The sequence below is a fragment of the Conger conger genome, chromosome 6, assembly GCF_963514075.1.
Source record: "Conger conger chromosome 6, fConCon1.1, whole genome shotgun sequence".
Taxonomy (NCBI): Eukaryota; Metazoa; Chordata; class Actinopteri; order Anguilliformes; family Congridae; genus Conger; species Conger conger.
The window spans coordinates 29,070,318-29,085,092 of NC_083765.1; the positions used below are offsets into that span (position 1 = coordinate 29,070,318).

The window sequence follows — 14,775 nt, forward strand, 5'->3', positions numbered from 1 at the left end:
ACCTGCAGGTTCTGGCAGTGGAGGATACTTGTGGAGCCAGGGTGAGGCAGTTATCAAGAGTCACCCCAAGATTCTTTGCCGTACGGGAGGAGGAAACTACAAAGTCCTCAACAGTCAGTGAGAGGTCGATTGACGGAGAGGACTTAGCAGGGATGTAGAGAAGCTCAGTTTTGGCAAGGTTGAGCTTCAGGTGGTGGGAAGTCATCCACACAGAGATATCAGCCAAGCAGGCAGAGATCTGTGTGGTAACTTGGGTGTCGGGGGGGAAGGAAATGAAGAGTTGGGTGTCATCAGCGTAAGAATGATAAGAAAAGCCATGGGAAGAGATAACAGAACCAAGAGACATGGTGTATAGCGAGAAGAGGAGAGGCCCAAGAACTGAGCCCTGCGGGACTCCAGTTTCTAGGGGGTGAGGGTCAGAGACTGAGCCCTTCCAAGTCACCTGGTAGGCGACCAGACAGGTAGGAGGTAAACCAAGCGAGTGCCGACCCTGTGACACCCATCCCAGACAGCGATGAGAGCAGAATCTCATGGTTGACTGTATCAAAGGCCGAGGAAGATGAGGACGAAGGAGAGGGATTTGGCTTTAGCAAAGTGGAGTGCCTCAGTGACCGCGAGCAGGGCGGTCTCAGTGGAGTGGCCAGACTGGTTGGGGTCATGGAGATTGTTCTGGAGAAGATAAGTGGACAGTTGGGAGCAGACCGCCCGTTCCAGAGTTTTGGCGAGAAAGGGAAGAAGAGAGACAGGCCGGTAGTTCAGGGCAGAGGGGTCATATACAAAATGGCCAATACACTTAACAGTGCACTACTCATCAAGAGCTTTCCTGTCTTTTGACGCATTCAGCAAATGCAAACATTTCACTTAAAATATACTTTTTTTGTGATTAATATAATGCAAGGGTATGCATTTATTCCTTGGATCGACAAAACTTGATTTAATATTAATTCTCTGTGATCAGGAAACAGGGGTAAACAGAAACATGCCATGCCATTAAATTCATACCCAAGTCAGGAATATAGCTGCTTTTGTCTGGTTAGTTACCACAAGATAATGAAGTCTTGTACCATTTTATTTGCCTATTGTGTAGGTCAAATGTAATTTAGCACACCAATAATGAGATATGACACAATTATTATCTAAGCTCCCTCTGGACTTCATGACTTAAATAAAGGACATACTGTAGTGAATGGAGTTTTCAGTTGATTATATCATGTTTTGTTTTAATTAAAGCACAAAAGTCCATTGTCAGGGCTTGTTAATGAAAAGGGGATAGTAATTGAGCACAGCTGATGTCCATTCAGCCCCATGCCTGTAAAAAAAAATATCATGATTCATATGATTATACTTGAGTTAATAAGATAGTGTGTGCGCATTGTGTGTGTCTTGTGTCTGTTTGTCTGTATTTTCAAAGGAAGGTACACATTCATTTCAACCAGCTTCTCCACAAATAAAAGTGAAGGAAAGAAAAGATGTAGACATTTTATATTAGGCATGGGGGCACATATTTGTATGCTTACAGAGCTACAGTACGAGCAGTCTGTAGCATAGTAGTTAAAGTACATGACTGCGACCCACAAGGTCAGTGGTTCGATCCCCGATCTAGCCACGGTAAGAGCCGCACAGCTGTTAGCCCCACATTGCTCCAGTCTAATCAACTGTAAGTCACTTTGGATAAAAGCATCGGCCAAATGGCATCCATAATGTATCACAGATTATTCTACTATCCAAAAAAATGACAATATTATCCAGAACATCTTACAGAAGTGGAGAACAGCAGCGGTAGTCTCCAATATACAACTATGATATCACTCAGCAGATGTTTAAGGCCCATATATAATCAGGAAATGTTACAGGGCTTTACATTTTGCAAGTTATAAAATAAAAAATACGGGTGCCACATAAATTATATTGGATAGACTCAGTGTTTTATGGATTGTATCCATAATTCCCTTTTCTGTGTCTCTTCAAACCAAATTCAGTGATTTATGCAATTCATTAATTCCTATAAAAGTTAAGCAATAAGCAGTGTATAAAGACTAGCAGGCTGCAGATATGCAGAGCAATTTGAATAATGTATTAGATGGGATCATTTATATTCCCAATGCGTTTAATCTATAACTTCAGCTGTGTTGGCTATGCAATGGTTTCTAAAATTGTCTAAATACATTGTCAATAAAAAGGCATATTAGAAAGAGGTTGTAAGCCATTTAAAAATACTATTTTTTCAAAACTGTATCAAGTGAGATGCTTTCTTACTGTAACACACACAAATGCACTTAAGCATGCATGCACACTCACACATACACACACACACACACACACACACACAAACGCACATGTACACACACACAAACACATGCATACGTTATTTCCCATTCGTTCTCAGGCACGGAGAGCAGTTAGCATGCAATTAGTGACCGCAGGTGATGCACTCATCAGAGCACACTGTTAATGAACTTAAATTATTTTCTGGGTTTGAATCTCATTAAGAAACACTGTTACTTTTTTTCAAGGAGCCCTCCCTAGTATCTGATTCCATTATTCATTATATGTCTAATGTAACTGATTGCACGTGAAGTTCTCAGTCGCAATACCACCACAATGAACATCTACAATGTAAAAAAGCTAAAAAAGGGTGCAGATTTTTTAAGCTGGAACTCTTTTATATTGAGGAAAATGCGTATAAAGGGTATAAAGGTATAAAGATCAAATAAAGGAAAGCTTTCTGCCTCCCATAGTAGCTTGTCAGCAAACACTGTATCCAATTAACTGCCAGTGACTCTCTGTGCACCTTTTTCTTTTAAAAAAAAGGTGTAGAGTTCCTACCTTGTGCAATAACAGATTAGATTTAGTGATACATGAATAGAAGGAGAAAGAGAGAGCGAGAGAGAGGGAGAGATAGAGAAAGAGTGAGAGGGGCAGAGGAAACACCAAGGGAATGATTAAGATACAGAAGGAGAGAAAGGTAATCTAAATAGAAATTAAATTTTCAGATTGAAGGAGTATAATGTTCTGCTGATACACTGTCCTGTAGGTGCTCCCCTGGTCTGCAGACAGCACAGACGTGGTTCACCCTCTGCACAGACCTATGACTACAGCCATACTCCGTTTTACAGCAATACTGCAGACCCCTACACTGAGACTCTATGGGCTGATGCTCTGCAATAATGACACAGGATATGTGTATATGCCTCCCACACCATTCTGTGAAAATGAAATATTACTTCAGGTTCATGGATTGTACATAGTTAGGTATTTTGCATCAAGTGGCACTCTTCTGTTTCCCTTATGCGTGTGTTATTGTGTACAGAGATAGATGGTTAGGCATTGATTACACAAGATGTTTTTCTATAATCTCCCCAGCTATCTGACAATTTATGTTATCTCTCAGCATGACCCAGATGTTTCTCCTTCAGGATTCAAGCACATTTCTTTTTTTTCACTATTACCGAAACAGGTCACAAAAAACGGTGTTATACAGTAAATCCACTCAGCTTTTATTAATTCAGGGGCTGTGGCTACCATCTCAGGTGTAACCGGGGGTAGGTCTGTTGAAGGTTTATATCCATGACCCTTGCTGGCTGCACTGTCGAGCAAGTGGTATGATTTGCTTGTTGAGCTAAAGACCTAGATCCCCAGCCGAGGGAACTAATTACACTCTCACTGAAGCTTCTGGGGGACATCAGCTTCTGCAGACATTCTGCACATGCTCACTGATATTTCTGAACTCTGCAACACATTGCTTGTGAAGATGGCCTGACTAATCTTGGATTACATGGGAGGTGCAAGGAGAAATAAAAAAAACTGAACTTTGCACATTTGAATGATTTCCTGAATGCAGACTGAGACCAAATATTATATACTTGTCTTATTTTCAAGGATACCGTATCTAACATGGAATATTCTTGCTCATTTCATCTTAATACAACTAGCTGTGATACCATGTAGCAAGAGAAATCTAGACATGAGCCCTTATTTCAAAATGCATGCCAAATCACTGTGATTACCTTCATGAGCAGAGGGAATTGAAGCAATGAGATTATTATTTCAATGTTATTTTAAAATTATTTAAATGATTTAAAACATGCTTTCAATTCCAAGGCAAATAACTTATATTTTTCATTCAGTTAGGTACAACAAAAAAAAAAAAAAAAAAAAAAAGTATATAGTATATAGTATGTATGATCTCACATCACGCTGCACTGTGCTCCAACTGGCTAATACTAACTTGACATTTAGAGCATGTGTCATTCAATTGTCAATATATGGCTCACATCACTTTGTATAAGATACATATTGAGTGGAAACTGATCCCAGACATATGTCCATTCAATAAAAAGAGTACTGAGGAATGTGCAAAATAATCTCCACTTATGTTTCTCAGTGATGGGTCCAGATCATAACCAATAAAACTGGTTACAATTAAGCTTTTCAGAGTAAAATCACAATCACAGTGTCACACTGGCAGCTTATGAGACCAAAGGCTGAAATGTAGCACATACATCCAAGAGAGAAACATACAGTTAAAGACTAAAACAAAACATATTTTTAAAATCTAAAATTGAAAAAAAAAAAATGTGTATAATAGAATTCTGAAAGAATTGTTGTTTTCTGGATGGTTGGCTCCACCTCCTGGTTGATTGGATCCCTTGTCATGAAGATTGGCTCTGCCTGAGAGCAAAGTTGTATTCTGGGTTGGTAGAAGAACGAAATCTATTCTCCTCAGTCTGTGGTTCCGCCGCAGACAACACATTCTACCTGCATTTCAAAGCAAATTAATTAATACATAAATTAATGGTAAAGTGACTAGGCTAAATGCGTTAAATCGAATGGTGGCACAGTGCCTTGAGCATATCAAGCCTTGTGTCTCTTCACATAAATATAGGGATTAAATAGGATATTACATAATTTATCAATTAATCCTGCTATGGTAGGCTACAATGCTGTATAAATATTGGATACATTCGACACAGTGCATTTATAGATTATATGACTGTAGTGCATAGTGGTATGCTTCTTCACATTTTAAGAAATGTATCTTAATCATAGTTGCTGATTTCACGTTTCTTTTTGTCGACTCATACAACAGTTTTTTTTATATAGCGTATAGGACTCTTGATTCGGGCAACCTGTCCAATAAGAATCCAATAAAGTGGGAACGGATATAATTCAATAGGCGGAGACAGGGATTCTCGATTTCCTGTCTGCTCTTTTGTGTGTGCAAACGGTAAGTTTCTACTTCCTGGAAACTTTCATTGCAAGCTATCTTTGATTCCAGTGGTAATAGGTTTCGTTCAGAAGTATTCATAATTAATGATTTAAACTTTTCATACCCCGCTTTTCTGCCAGGCCTGACATCAGGCAACAGCTGCTAAACAGGAGCAGCTTGGCAGTTACTACATTGCTAGCCTATATGAATCTGAATTCCTTGCTGCTTTTTCTCGGACTTGTTTGCAGTCTGTCTACTTGTATGCATTTAGTATACCGTTAGCATGCCACATATCGCTAAGTTAGTTAATGCAGCGTACTGTAGCCTAACATTTTACGTTTTTTATGGTAACCTACCTACAGTGCAACGGATACAGTGAAACGGATTTCGCTAGATAGCGCATTGCTAACTCTGATATGCATAATTAACAACCATTTAGAATGAACAACAAATAATGCAAAATAGGCTACTGCCTCCAGTACGCACATTTATTGTTATATTTCAGCATAGGCTACGAAAAGGAAGTGTACAGTCTATTTAATGAAAAAAGGATCTGAAGAAAGTCAATCGGTCAAAGTCTAAACTTTTTGCTTGCTCAGTTAAAGATCATGTTCGAATACGTTGCAGTTATTGAAGCAGGGAACTTTAACCTAGTTCGACCGTTTTGCTGACTGTCGGTGAATATAGACATTTTACAGAATATAGTTAGCCAGTATCGTTGCAATAACGCAGTATTTGGTTTACCCGGAATCCCAGGCTTCATTCAGTGTATTTGTATCAATTAAATGAATTTCCTGTGCGCCATTTCCCGTGCAACCACTATGGAACCAAAGTATCCAAATGTAAAAGGGCAAGAAAACGAGTATTCGTTTTTAAGCATCGCTTTTGTTTCAGTTTGAGACAATACCGTAGAACAGTGATTCTGAAACTCGGTCCTGGAGTACCTCTGTGTATGCTGGGCTTCATTTCAACCACAATTGTAATCCAATATTTTTAACAAGCTGTTTTTTTCTAAATTAGCTGATTTTCATGTTTAGAGGGATTTAACTTAAACCACATTATGCCAGAAATAGCTTTGCAATGTCATGCGAATAATTGTGCTTATTGCAAAAAGTTACAAACAATTGCATACAACGAGGGTTTCTTTATAATTTGCTCCACCTCCCAGGTGGTTTGTTTTGGTGGCCAGGTGTCCACACCAATTAAGATCCCACTGATTGACCTCAGCCTTTAATTTGAGCAGTTAGAAATAATGTACCACTTTTTATTTATTATTTATGTATTAACCTTTATTTATACGGGATAGGTTGACTGAGCACGCATGCTCTTTTGAAGCAACGCCCTTTTATTGCCCCCCAATATGTAAAGCACCTTGTTGAAATGGTTGGATTGCAGTTGTGGTTGTAACGAAAAACAGCATGCACAGGGGTACTCCAGGACCGAGGTTGAGAATGACTGCAGTTGAAAAAAAGATAATACTGACTAAACGTATGTTTGTGCCCCATATCTTCACCTTTAGTGTTTGCAGTGCATCATGGGTCGCCTGGACGGGAAAGTGATCGTGCTGTCAGCGGCCGCACAGGGAATTGGTCGCGCAGCAGCCATAGTAATGTATCCGACTAGAAACAAATACCTGTATAGTGCAGACTGTCCAACATATATATATATATATATATATATATATATATATGTATGAAGGTTTGTCATATTGTCAAGCTTGAATATACTTTCACCCAATCCTCCTCCTCCTTGGAGCTGTATAAAAGCATATTCTCAGCCGTGAGATGAAAAAATACTCGCCTATTTATTTTGAATGAAATTAAACTGAATAAAGCCTTCCTAAATTAAATGGTTTATAGTGTGGGCCATGCCTTACTGAAGTAAAAAAAAAAAAAAAAAAAAAGGAAGAAAAGTTGGTAATCAATGGTGGAAATAATATTGTTTGTGTTTATACAGGCATTTGCCAAAGAGGGAGCGCATGTCACCGCAACTGATATCAATAGTGAGAAGCTGAAAGAACTGGACAGCTATCCTAGTAAGTTTACAAATGCTGTTTCTGTTTGAATACTGCTGCCACCTTGTGGCCAATTTTTTGGGGGGTGGACCACTGGAAAGAACTGGTTATATAGTCCACCCCCCCAAGAGGGGCAAGAGATGCTCAACACCTGCTGAACCCGAGCAAGATGGACCCTTTTTTAAGTATTCTTGCCCGCTTTGGGCTTTCTTAAAAAACCCACTTTGTTGCTTTCCTTTTGTTTCGATATGATTTTCCAAAGACTTGTTTTTCATTTGTTTAATCATTTGTTTGCACACTTTTGTTTAAAGTTATGTTTCATTTAATTTACAATTGTTGTCTAGTTTTGTCGACTGTTTGCTTTTGTTAAAATCATTACTTTGAGTTATTGAGTGTGTTTTAAAAAGGAAAAAGAATTTTAAAATGTAAAAGAAATTTAAAACCAATAAAACAACCTTGTGGCCAATTTTCATCATTTTAAAACAATTGCTGTGATAAACAAGGCATAATCATAGTTTGAAATATAGTTTATAGTTATTTATGGTCATTGCTCTGTGGCATCTTTTTAGCCTTGGCCTTGAAGATTTGACAAGTGTTGAACATGGCTTATATGACTTAACACACACATGTATTAATTAGAAGCTATACATACATTGATGGTAGCTAAAATAAGGAAGGAATAATGAGGAAGTATCTCTGCTGATTGCTTTTGCTTGGGCATGATCGTTTGTTTTCTGTGGAGGTAAGTTGTTGATCATATCACACTCTGTTCCTTAATAATAATGCAATTTTATTTGCATATTTAAACTGCCTTGAAATGGCAACAACCCTGCTGCTTTGTGGCTTACAGTACATTGTGCATCTAGGAGACAAGTGAATTGAAACAGAGGCAGATAACACCTGCTCCGAATCAAAGTACCTTCTGACCCATTCGTAAGTGCTCACAGGATATTAGCGGTGTATATAGAACAGCTTTTCTTCCCGGAAACACTTCACAGTGCAGGCCTTTGTAGCTTTCTGTACACGTCCTAAGGCCGCCAAAGTAATCCAATTAATCCAGGAACAAATCACCTCGCATGACTTTGAGCTTTTTCACTTGAAGGCCTCCCATCTTGTCTCATGACTGTTTTACAAGGCTTTGTAATTGACCCTTCATTTTATTCAGGTATTAAGACCAAGGTTGTGGACGTGACCAAACGGGATCAAGTTGAGGCCTTGGCCAAAGAGCTGGACCACGTTGATGTACTCTTCAATGTCGCAGGGTACAAAAATGAAAAGCCTGCACATTGTGTACCTCTGCCTGTTCTTACATTTTCAGTTTGTTTGTCTGGAAAACATTCATAGCACACAGCATATCTGAAATTTTCACAGCATGATGTCAATAAAATGTTTCAGAGTATTACATGAACAGTTGTGTTGTGTCCATGGTTATGTGCCAACTTACACTCTGCCTTGGCCTTGTAATGCTAGTATTTGGACGCCAACATGGCTGGCTGTTTTTAAACTTTTTTTTTCCAAAAGGCAAAGATGCATGGATAACAGTTAAATCAGTCTTTGACCTGAATTTGAGCACTGTAAATATTGCCTAAGCCAGGGCTGGGAGTGTGCTGGTTTTTATAACACTACACCAGTTGATTTCACTAAAACACCTTTAACTAGAGAACTAATTAGTGAAATCAGCTGGTGTAGTGATTGGTTGCAAGAACCTGCATACTCTGCATAAGATTGGGCACCCCTGTCCTAAGCAGTTCAGAAGGCCTGGAACATTTCATTGCAGTCTTTTATGGACGAGAGGCTACCATAGTGCCCTAGAACTGACAGCGTTTGTACTTTACAGTTTTGTTCATCATGGGACAATCCTGGACTGTGATGAGAAGGACTGGGACTTCACCATGAGCGTCAACGTGCGCAGCATGTACCTGATGATCAAGGCATTTCTGCCCAAGGTGACCGATTCCCATGGTTTAGTCTGTCATCTCAACCACGGGAGAAAATGCACAAGACGACTCTACGCATTTACATCACAGAAAATGGACCAGAGTGTGGCTCATTTCATAAACATGAAAGAAAACGCAATACACTCCATTTTAAGAATGGAGAAAACTTATCAATGCATCCCTGCAGTGCAGCTCATCTCATATGTGGGAACATCACAACAGCTCCTCTGTTTTTGACCAAAAGAGTAAACTTATGCAGTCTATCCTGTACTCAGGAGTAAATGCAGCTCAATACCTCTAGCCGTTACCCCAGGGGGAAAAATGAAACCCTTCATTAAATGCGCGGTCCTGAACTATCACTATGGAAACAACTCCACTTAACAAATTCCCAATGGCCATGATCAATTGTGAGTGGATATGCCTTTGCTGTCATTTGGTTTAGATTTCATCTACTGAAGCGGTTGTTAAGTGTAAGGACTTCATGTTCCTGAATTCTTTGTTTGACATTCATCATGTCTTATATTCAGATGTTGGCTCGCAAGACTGGGAATATCATTAACATGGCATCTGTGGCATCTAGTATAAAAGGTAAAGTGAGTTAGGACCATAAGCTGTTTAGGTCATTTTTATAATATAAATATTTGAGCAGGACTGGTATTCAGGTTAGTTTATTTAATGCAGAGATCTGCAACTCCATTTCTGGACATCTGCAGTGTTCTCTGGCATTGCAGCACTTAAGTACATCACTTAAGTCCACACTAGTTGTTTCCAAGACCTACATTTTCTGCCCCAACAAAAATTGCAGATCTCCAGGTCTGTAATTTGAGGTCCGTGATTTTTACAGTTGGTGTGGTTGAAAATAGTTTTGCCTTTGTAACATCGCAATTTCGTAACATTTCATAAGGTATCGATTTTACCACATCATTTGGAAGCTGTACTGTTCAATGTCTTGAAATGTTTTCAAAGTTTAGGTTTATTGTACTATACATGCCTGTTACCCTGATCAGATTTCAGTGGTAGTAATAATCCCAGTAGTTATAGTGTTATTACTTAAGGTAAAACTGTACCTTGGCTTCTCTTTCCATCCTTCAGGTGTGCCACAACGGTGTGTCTACAGCACTTCAAAGGCTGCTGTGATTGGACTCACCAAATCTGTGGCTGCTGACTTCATAGAGCAGGGAATTCGCTGCAACTGCATCTGCCCAGGTAATCACGCCCCCTCCAGATTCTTCTGCTTAGTCACACTTTACTCATTCGTCCTAGCCATTGTTTACTGTCTGTGCGTCACCAAGTCAAACAGCAATGCAGCAGACGTTATCACCTTATGGAAAAATCCTCAAGTTTGGCCAATACTGACTTTGGCCTTATAGCCCTGCTTGTGTGACATTTAGACACACTTTTGGGGACAATAATCGTCTAACCTGCTTTGAATTCAGAAGAATAATATAGTTTCCTAGAGCGTATTCAGAAGACTTATGACTCCCAGTAATGCATAGTATGAATGACCCGCTTACTGTTGTGAATGCATACATCATTATCTGTTGCTAGACCACCAACAGGACAGACAAGTGTGATAGTGAGGCATTTATACATTTTTACACATCAATAGGAATCCAAGGGGATATGATAACTTACATTAAAGTTTATTAAAAATATTTCCCTTATAGTTGTTGTACCGTCAGTTGTGATGGTGACCTCAGTGTTCAGTGTAAGGCACTATGAAGACCTTCAAATGGTTGTTTCCTGTGCATTTACAGGGACTGTGGACACTCCGTCACTGCGAGACAGAATCCAGGCCAGACCTGACCCAGAACAGGTATTACCTTTGGTCATGGTCACTCCATTTTATCATTAGAATACTCAAAGTAGGTCAAAGTACTCAGCTAGAAGCATTATTGACCTTATTGCTGTCATGCTAGTACACTAGTCTGGTCCTCTCTTTGTTTCTTGGTTGAGAAATTGAGTGTAAACTTGGCACTGATTTGTGCTTCCTTTTAATATTGTATATTAATAATGTTAATAATTTCACACATTGTAACTGAAGAAGAAGGTACTGTTTAAGACATACTTTTTTAAAATCAGGGTTGTCAAGCGTCAAGGGTTAGGCCCGTCCTTTAAAGGTGGGGTATTATGTGGTAACATGCTTGAATGGTTCCTCCTCATTGGTCCACATCTGTCCTTAGGCCTTGAAAGACTTCCTGGCCAGACAGAAAACAGGCAGGATGTGCACAGCTGAAGAAGTGGCCCATCTCTGTGTGTACCTGGCCTCGGATGAGGTGAGCACATATACATATATATATATATAGACACACACACACACACACACACACACACACACAACGACCAGCCACAACATTAAAACCACCTGCTTAATTAAGTAAAAATGCTTTAAATAGCATTCAAAAGTTTAATTTTAAAATTAAAATTAATATTAAAAAAGGAATCTAATCCTACATTGATTTCACCCTTCTACCCTCCATTGGAATTACATGGTACTGCATGTGGTGAAATTTATGTAGGAATAGATCCTATGCATTTTGAAATGCGGGTCGCCTTTCTTTTTTTTAAATATGCAAAATGATACAGGTCCTGGAGCACCTGTTAAAGGTACAATAGGCAAGATTTTTGTGTGAAAACACTGTTACAAGACCATTGTAAATCCCTCTCTATCATTGGAAAAGGCTCACTGACATGTTGACTCATCCTCTGCCTGAGTTTATCGTCCTTAAATTGTGGTTTCAAAATATACTGTTGACGGGCCGTCACTTTGTACCAAAACATTGCACAGCTGTACAGTAATTACAGTAATAGGGCGGCCTGTAACGTAGTGGTTAAGGTACATGACTGAGACCCGCAAGGTCGGTGGTTCGATCCCCGGTGTAGCCACAATAAGATCCACACAGCTGTTGGGCCCTTGAGCAAGGCCCTTAACCCTGCATTGCTCCAGGGGAGGATTGTCTCCTGCTTAGTCTAATAAACTGTACGTCGCTCTGGATAAGAGTGCCAATAATAATAATAATAATTCATAATAATTCAAGCTCATTGGTTGAAAAATGGTTCTAATTGGCACAGCCAATGGCGAGGGGGCTTATTCAGATTGTTCGCGTGTAGCTGCCAAATTTGCATTCGAGACAAGCTGACAAGTGAAACTGTGTACCATTGCTTATTATCCAAGCGAAGACTACATATCTAGTCATAAAACAATACCAGTTTGCTATTGGTAGCAACAAGCAAATTAGCCATAGGTAGCGCGAGGCAATACGAACATAGTAGCGAGCGTTGCAAGCATCGTTGCACACGCGTTGTGTCTCAGGTGGATATTTGTTATTTCGGCAAGCTAAAATAGCTAATTTGCTTGTTGCTACCAATAACTAACTGGTATCGTTTAACAACTAGGTATGTATTTTTCGCTTTGATAATAAGCCATCGTATACAGAGTTTCGGTAATTGCTTGTCTGGAGTGCAATTTGGGAAGCTACACGTTCCTTTTATCTCTTTACGTGTTAAATCATGCGTGTTTAGCTAAATCGTTTGTGGTACACTGTGATACCTTTGTGTACCACAATGAGTTACAAGATTTACATTTTCATTTAAAAATTCAACTTTTAAATGGAGCTCACTCATGATTATCTGCGTATATAAGTACACATCATATAATGAAATATTAAGTGTGTATAGATGAGTTTATACAGTTTAAAGCAGTTTTAATCATGAAAAAAGCTGGTTTCAGCAGGTGGTTTTAATGTTGTGGCTGATCGGTGTGTATATATACATAATACACCGTTGAAGCTGACAGTACTATATGTGAAAAGAAAATTGACGTATAATAACCACTACTTGACTATTGAAATAGGGTGATAACCACAAATTGGTGGCAGCATGTGCCTGGTTTAAACTGTTAAGTCAGTTAATATATATGGCAAATCAAGTGTTATGTTTGAGTAGATGAATTACCACTTAGACATGTTGAAGTAAACCGGGTCTTAGGTATGAATGTCTCCAGCAATCAAAGCTAGAGCTTACAGCCAAAGCACTATCACATTACGTGGCCACAAATGACTGCTTTCAAAAAGTCCATCGTAAGGAATTTTGCCATTTTAAAGGCAAAAGGATAAACAGTGATTTAATCCTGGAGGGCTGAAGTATGCTTGAGTGGAGATGCACTCTGGCTAATGGGGATTAAGGTGAATTACCGTTTACACTTACAGTGATTACCATGTATCCATGACTTAGTACATCAGCATATGTGATGTGATGCGCAGGCTACTTTTAAAATCTGTGTTCCAGTTGCATTATGCTTTTTAAAATCATCATTTTAATTGAAATTCTTTATGAGGAATAACCCCTTGAGATGTAGCATCTTGTTTTCAAGGGGGTCCTCAAAATGCAGCAATAATAAATATTGAGAATCCTGTTACTTTGGCAGATTTGGTTCCAAACACTGTTGGGATATGTGCATGTTTCTACATAATATAAGTCCGTTTTCTCCCCTTTGTACAGTACCTTGTTCTCTTGTGTGTGAATACTTATGCATTATACAATTCGGCTTGGACACCCTCACATGTGGGATATTAATCTTTGTGGGATAAAGATTGCAGTTTTTTGAGAAATATTTATTGTTCCCGTTTGTAGTCTGCCTATGTTACTGGAACGGAACACATCATTGATGGAGGCTGGAGGCTCTGAAGTCTTACTTTGGACCCAAGAAGGCATCAGCTGTATGGGAGCTTCTAAATGTAACATTTCAGCACTTACATGACAGCCTTTTTTCTTTCTCTAAAATAATTAAAAATATGATATATATATATTTACTTTTTGCCTATAATCATCTGGAAATTGATCTTGCCACAATGCCTTAAAATAATAGTTTACTTACTGGAATTTTTAAGATATTTCAATTTCAGTGTATGTTTTTGATTTTAGAATATTTGAAACTGTAAAGATGACTATTATAGTGCCCCTTCAGAAGTTGTACAAGGTCTGACTAACATAAGATGTTGTTGAGGGATAAATGTTGTTAACTGTAGCCTCCTGTGTGATCTTATAAAATGGATGAGTTGTCTTCCACTGGGATATACCTGCAGGGGCTAGCTTGAGCCTTGACAGAACAAAGGCACCAGAGATAAGGACCTTACAGAATTAATTTTTGCCTTAATAGGATCGGATTAACCCTTTCCATCCAGAGCTATAAATAGACTGGAACAATCTGCCAGATCTGTCTAACACTTCAGAGTGAAAATGTCGATTATTGTTCCCTATTTGCACTGCAGTCTGATTCAATCTTATTAAGTTTAACCCAACATTTACATAATTTGTAATAAACTCCTCTTCATTAGAGAATCCATTGTCGTCTGTTGCATTACATAAATGTCTTCAAGAATAGTTTTCAAAGCATTGGAAATGTAAATATTTACAAAGCCCATTAAAAAGGAACGCATATGAGAGTAATTGATTCTGTCATTGACAAATCACACTGGAAACGTACTTTACCTCTAACTTTACCTTAACTCTTAACATGCTTCCTTCGGTGTCAGGGTTTTGCTAGCTATCAATCTGTGCAGAAGTAAAATAATAATCCAGCTCGGTTTATCGGTATCGTTTTTTTGCCGCGGGGC

General features: G+C 38.9%; 1 protein-coding gene across 1 annotated transcript; it reads left to right on the forward strand.

The window, feature by feature from the left end:
- Window positions 1-5,158: 5,158 nt before the first annotated feature.
- On the forward strand, window positions 5,159-14,602 carry bdh2 (3-hydroxybutyrate dehydrogenase, type 2). The gene is made up of 10 exons (XM_061245741.1): window positions 5,159-5,227; window positions 6,729-6,815; window positions 7,166-7,244; window positions 8,389-8,485; window positions 9,061-9,169; window positions 9,688-9,748; window positions 10,253-10,366; window positions 10,918-10,976; window positions 11,344-11,436; window positions 13,793-14,602. The coding sequence occupies exons 2-10, from the start codon at window positions 6,744-6,746 to the stop codon at window positions 13,844-13,846; spliced, it is 738 nt and encodes a 245-aa protein (XP_061101725.1). The 5' UTR covers window positions 5,159-5,227; window positions 6,729-6,743; the 3' UTR covers window positions 13,847-14,602.
- The last annotated feature ends 173 nt before the right edge of the window (window positions 14,603-14,775 follow it).

Excerpts from the sequence above, each read along its gene's own strand:
- bdh2 (XM_061245741.1), top strand. The coding sequence starts at position 6,744 with ATGGGTCGCCTGGACGGGAAAGTGATCGTGCTGTCAGCGGCCGCACAG. Across the intron at positions 8,486-9,060 it reads GTACTCTTCAATGTCGCAGG|TTTTGTTCATCATGGGACAA; the intron begins GTACAAAAATGA and ends TGTACTTTACAG. Across the intron at positions 9,170-9,687 it reads TCAAGGCATTTCTGCCCAAG|ATGTTGGCTCGCAAGACTGG; the intron begins GTGACCGATTCC and ends TCTTATATTCAG.